At 39.5% G+C, this 5,233-nt stretch overlaps 1 protein-coding gene across 1 annotated transcript; it reads right to left on the bottom strand.

Moving 5' to 3' along the window:
* Positions 1-870: 870 nt before the first annotated feature.
* IL17A (interleukin 17A) lies at positions 871-3,998 on the bottom strand. Its single transcript, XM_025925998.2, has 3 exons — positions 3,972-3,998; positions 2,643-2,845; positions 871-1,174 (listed from the first exon to the last, which is right to left on the bottom strand). The coding sequence occupies exons 1-3, from the start codon at positions 3,996-3,998 to the stop codon at positions 937-939; spliced, it is 468 nt and encodes a 155-aa protein (XP_025781783.1). The 3' UTR covers positions 871-936.
* Between the last annotated feature and the right edge of the window lie 1,235 nt (positions 3,999-5,233).

Below are 5,233 nucleotides of genomic sequence, written 5' to 3'. Positions count from 1 at the left end.
TGTCCACACCATGGGCTAATAGTATGAAAGCCTCAGTCCTCTATTGTCTGGAAGGCTTATAAAATTGAGTACTTGAACTTGGGGTAGATGGGATGCTATTACTCAAAGGCATGCTTTGTTTTGCTCTTTTGGCAAATTTCCATACTCTTTCAAATGGGAAAGAGCTGAGCTCTCTAAAGTACTGTTAATGAGAAAAAATGAGACAAATTTTCTTCCCAAATTTATTACAAAAATTTTTTATTACAAGGGTTTAGCAGAGCAGAGTCAGACTTTGCCATCTCTCTTGTGAAACCTCAATAATTTACAAAATTAAGTTAATAAATATAAACTAGGTTTGGGTTTTTTTTTTTTTTTCCAGCCATCTCATGCATTCCTAAGACACAAAGAGGAGAAAATCCTATATCCATATGTAGTACAAAATCAGAAATTTTTCAAATGCCATTTAACTCTCTGTAGGATTTCCCTAGACAGAACAGGTAATCACACTATTTCACCTTTCTCTAAAGATTTAAGAAACATAAATAGATCCATAAATAGTTCATATAAATAAAAGTTTTACCTTTTAAATAATAAATTCCCAAGTCTGAAACCTTGTCTTAAATAAAATACAAAATAAGGCATGTAATTCATTAAAATGGAATCTTCTACCCCAAAGTTATCTCAGGGTCTGTTAAATACACAAATAACTTAAAACCCTTAGAAAAGCAAACAAAAAGTAAATTGTTACTCAGTCAAAACTCCCATCTTTAGGGAGAGGGAATGATGGTTCAGATTCTATCTCTGGACAAAAGTGTTACCTCTGAAACTTCAATGGATGAACTAGTTTAAGTTTTGCTCTTTCGGCAAATTTCCCTCATGAGTTTGGTCAGAAATGGGGCTGGGTCTACTCCCCAGAAAGCCTAACTAGTCTGGGAGCTGGGGCTAGACAGGAAACTCTTATACCACGTGGCGAACAATGGGGGTGACACAGGTGCAGCCCACAGTCACCAGCATCTTCTGCAGCCGGAAGGAGTGGGGACAGTGCCGAGACTCCCTTCGCAGAACCAAGATCTCCTGCTGGATGGGGACGGAGTTCATGTGGTGGTCTTCCTTCCCTTCAGTATTGACACAGCCCCAGTGGAGGCACTTGGCCTCCCAGATCACAGAAGGGTATCTCTCAGGGTCCTCATTCCGGCTGCAGGGAGACAAATGCAAGGAAGAAAGTGAATACCTGGTAAAGCAGCAGGAAGGAAATCAACTAGGGATAGACAAAGGGAGGCAAATTCACAAGGTGACAAATTACAGGCACTGCAAATTCCCTGAGTGCTGCCAGTCTGAAAACAGTTTGGGGAAAAGTTAGATTTTTAAGCACGTGAAATGTTAAGGAATAGCATGATCAGTGTTTCCCAGTTTCTTTGAAGAATGAACCAAATAAGATAGGCTGAGACTGCAGAAAGGATTTAAGTTTGATATAAAGGATGATTTCTTAAGGTAAATCTGATAGACAAAGACCAACGGAATCATTTAGAAATAAGATAGCCATTAATCTCACTTCATGAAGTCTATCTTTGAAACAGGGAAGGCATCAAAATTTTATCTGACAGCACAGTCATGGAACAGAATCCAGAGCTGACTTGAAGGGCTGGAAACAAAAGGTGAAGCCCCTCTAAACTCTTCTCCCCCTCTCTCCTCTAGTTGAGTGAATGACCTGCTTTGACTTTTGAACTATTCTTAGTAATGGGAGGAGGAGAAACCCCACAGTCAGGTGAATCTATAGGCACCATGTAACTGAGGCTTATTTGCATAAACTCGAATCACTAAAAAACATTTTGTATCTAATCTTTATGGGGTCAAATATTAGATGTACTAAAGATCAGCAAATATAGGTCTATTGGTGATATAAAACAAAACTATCTAACTCAAAAAGGGGTGGAAATACCCACCATGTTATTTCCCCCACTGGGATTCAAACTATCTTAACCTATTGCTAATATGACCAAAAAAAAGGAAAAAAAAGGTATAAAAATCCAAGTTAATTACTAGTAATTTTCAACCAATCATTTAAATGGTAGTTCTGGTAAAAAGAATTTAAGCATTAATTTTCTATGATACATATCTATTTTTTAAAATAAATAAACAATAGGGGCACCTGGGTGGCTCAGTTGGTTAAGCGTCCGACTTTGGCCCAGGTCATGATCTCACGGTTCGTGGGTTCAAGCCCCACATCAGACTCTGTGCTGACAGCTCAGAGCCTGGAGCCTGTTTCAGATTCTGTGCCTCCCTCTCTCTCTGCCCCTCCCCCACTAGCACTCTGTCTCCCCCTGTCTCAAAAATAAATAAACATTAAAAAAATTTTTTTTAAATAAATAAACAATAGACTTAGGGTGTCCTAAATATTAGAATAAGGACCGCTATTAATTTGGGTGGGTTTTTGGTGTCAGTGACAATGAAATCTAATGGATAGGTGTTCTCTGGGAGAGGTGGTCCTGCGCTCTGTCAAAGAAGTCTATAGAATGTCATTTGAGAATCGTTGCTTTGCACAATGGCCCTTCCAAATCTGACTCATGATTCTAAGTGAAATCATCCTCAAGGTGATTTAACTGGAAGTCTGATGCATAAAAGATAGAACAATACAGAGATTTTTATCTGGCGCCATTACGTACTGCAGGCTCCATGGTGAAGTGGATCGGCGGTAGTAATCCAAGGGCCTTCTGGAACTTTTATTCCCGTTAAGAATATTCAAGTTGACCTTCACATGCTGAGGAAAATTCTTGTCCTCGGTAGTTGGGCATCCTGGATTTTGTGGGAATGCTATTCCTGTCCTCACTATAGCCATCAGACAGAGCAGCGGCAGCAGTGATGGGAACTGAATGGGAAAGAAGAGAGAGGTGGATAGCATGAGAGAGATTGGATTAGCATGTGGTTTTTGTTAACAAATTGTGATGATTATTGTGTTCCTAATCATAGAGAGCATACTATGTTCTAGGACAATCTATAATAAATTTTCAGATCAGTTAGATGAAAAACTGGTATTATGACCAAAGGTTAAGGTTAAGACCATGGAGTGTTTACCAGTCTTGAACAGTCTTCCTTGGACTCAGAAGAGACACATGTTTTTACTGATTGGCAGTAATTTTAGTAAAAAATGGCAAGTCATCACGCTGTTGGTACATGCATCTCTGTCAGGTCACTGGGGTAATAAAGGCCTTGATTTTCTGGGAGGAAATTGTCTCCTGAATGATTGTTCTCTGTCCTAGCATTCTGTGAAATCCTATGTGAAGTCCAATGTTCCCCTTAAAAGAAAGGGCTGTAGAAAAATGTGTGTGGTATCAGTATTCACCTGAGAAATGCTGGGCAGAGACATTCAACGCCAGACTGGCCCCCGCTCCCCCTTACGTTTTCTTATGTATATTTTCCAGTTTTTCTAAATGCACGTATATTGATTCTGTAATCAAGTTGGGTTTCAAAAGATGCTTTAAGTTAAATATTTCAAAAATGTAAAGACTATTTGCTCTGAACCACAGTAACATGTGTCTCTATTAGAATAGATAGGTTTGGTGTATGAGACTATGGTGTAATAACAGGATAATGGGAAGGAAATTCAGTCCTGCAACTAATTAAATCCTCAAGGATGGCCTTCCATTTTATTTTGGAATAAGAAAAATGCTGTGGCAGAATTCTATCAAATCCCTTGTACTGAGAAAAGCAGATTTATAATAAACATTCCTTCTCACCACACAGCATCATGTGACACTTCTCATGTGGTTTAGCCCCAATCTAGCTATCTTTCAGTTTTAATCTCATCTTTCAAACTGATGTGTATCAGTCCTTGAAAATGCTATAAAGTGGATGAGTATCTACCAAAGCTTTCATTTCCTATCCTATATATGCAGTATATCTCCATGGTTAGAATCCAGAATTTCATGGCTGCATTCCAGAAATATTATCTGGTCCAAATAAGCAAGAGCATTGTATGTCAGTGCAGGACTCACCATGGATGAAGTTGTCCCAGGAGCCATTGTAGTTTCTTCCACCTAGCTGGAGAAGGATGAGATTGTGCCTGCTGGGAGATGGATAAAATGTAGCGCGAGCTTCTCCCTTTTTATAGGACTTTGCTCCTCTGTGGTCACCTACGTTGGTGTGTTGAAATGGGTTCAAGGGTGACACCATTTTAGTGAAAAGTTCCGTCCTCAAATGAGGTCAGAGAAGAACCTCCCCTTCATGACGGGTAATACCTCAGAAGGAAAACGGAAGGGCAAAAATTCATGTTTCGAAAGATTCGTGTCTTCTCTTTGGTCTTTAAGGAACTGTTACTTGTCAGAAGCTGAGCAAAGATGCTTTACTTATGAGCTGATATCATTTATTTATGGCCATATATGAAGCTGCCGTAAGAGCTATGCTTTATTTTAATGGCTCATGGGAAAATAAATGTTTGACACAACGTTCAAGACTTCTGGTATCATGTACCTTGCTTTCCCATTTGATAATTCCTTTCCTCACCAGATTCACTGCCAGATATTGTGGAGGCCATTGTAGAAACTACTCAAGGTCTCACCATATAAACAAACAATTGAAAAATGAATAACTAATTTAATGATAGGAGGATATATTATTTCATTGCATTAACACCTGCTTTGTTGAATGTTTACTCTGATCAGGAAACTAATAATTAGGTTCAAGAGACATGAGCTTTACTATTAAAGGCATGTCTAACACTGCATGTTACCAAGCAACTTGTTAACTTGTGTAATTCTTCAGGAGGAGTGAGATGGATATGAAGGAGTGGAGGAGTATAGCCGTACAAAGGAAGGAGTTGAGAATGAAGATAGGGCCTGAAGAAAGGTGATGGAAGTAGAGATAAGGACGGCAATGGAGAGTAGAGAATGACAGGAAGGGAAAGGAAGAAAGAGGAAGGATAAAAATGAACGAGAGAAGGAAATGGTTCTCTCCTTCCTTTTCTCTTCAGTCTAAATTAAATGACTTCGATTTCAGGTCCTTGAGAATAGCTCTCCCTTAGGAACAATAAAGACTAGCATGGGGATGATAAAGATGAGGGGTCAGGGGGTACAGATGTGTCTGGCCACATGTCATCCTCTCTCTGCCCCCTCTACCCAGTGAAGTGAATGATGGCTCCCAGGTCCTTGCAGCTGGTATCTCATATTATACATGATAATGTAGCAGTGCTCACTAGCAGTTCTAACTCAACAATTGGGGTATATAAGAAGTCTGCTGGACCTTGGGCCTGTTTGCCCTG

This window comes from Puma concolor, chromosome B2, assembly GCF_028749965.1.
Source record: "Puma concolor isolate L17-30 chromosome B2, mPumCon1.1.hap2, whole genome shotgun sequence".
Lineage (NCBI taxonomy): Eukaryota > Metazoa > Chordata > Mammalia > Carnivora > Felidae > Puma > Puma concolor.
Note: the sequence above shows the minus strand (reverse complement) of the source record. Positions and strands in the feature narration are given on the sequence as shown.

Coding starts and splice junctions, on each gene's coding strand:
- IL17A (XM_025925998.2), bottom strand. CDS start 3,998: ATGGCTCCTGGGACAACTTCATCCATG. Junction 2,846..3,971: donor CTGGGACAACTTCATCCATG/GTGAGTCCTGCA, acceptor TTTCCCATTCAG/TTCCCATCACTGCTGCCGCT. Junction 1,175..2,642: donor ACTTCACCATGGAGCCTGCA/GTACGTAATGGC, acceptor GTCTCCCTGCAG/CCGGAATGAGGACCCTGAGA.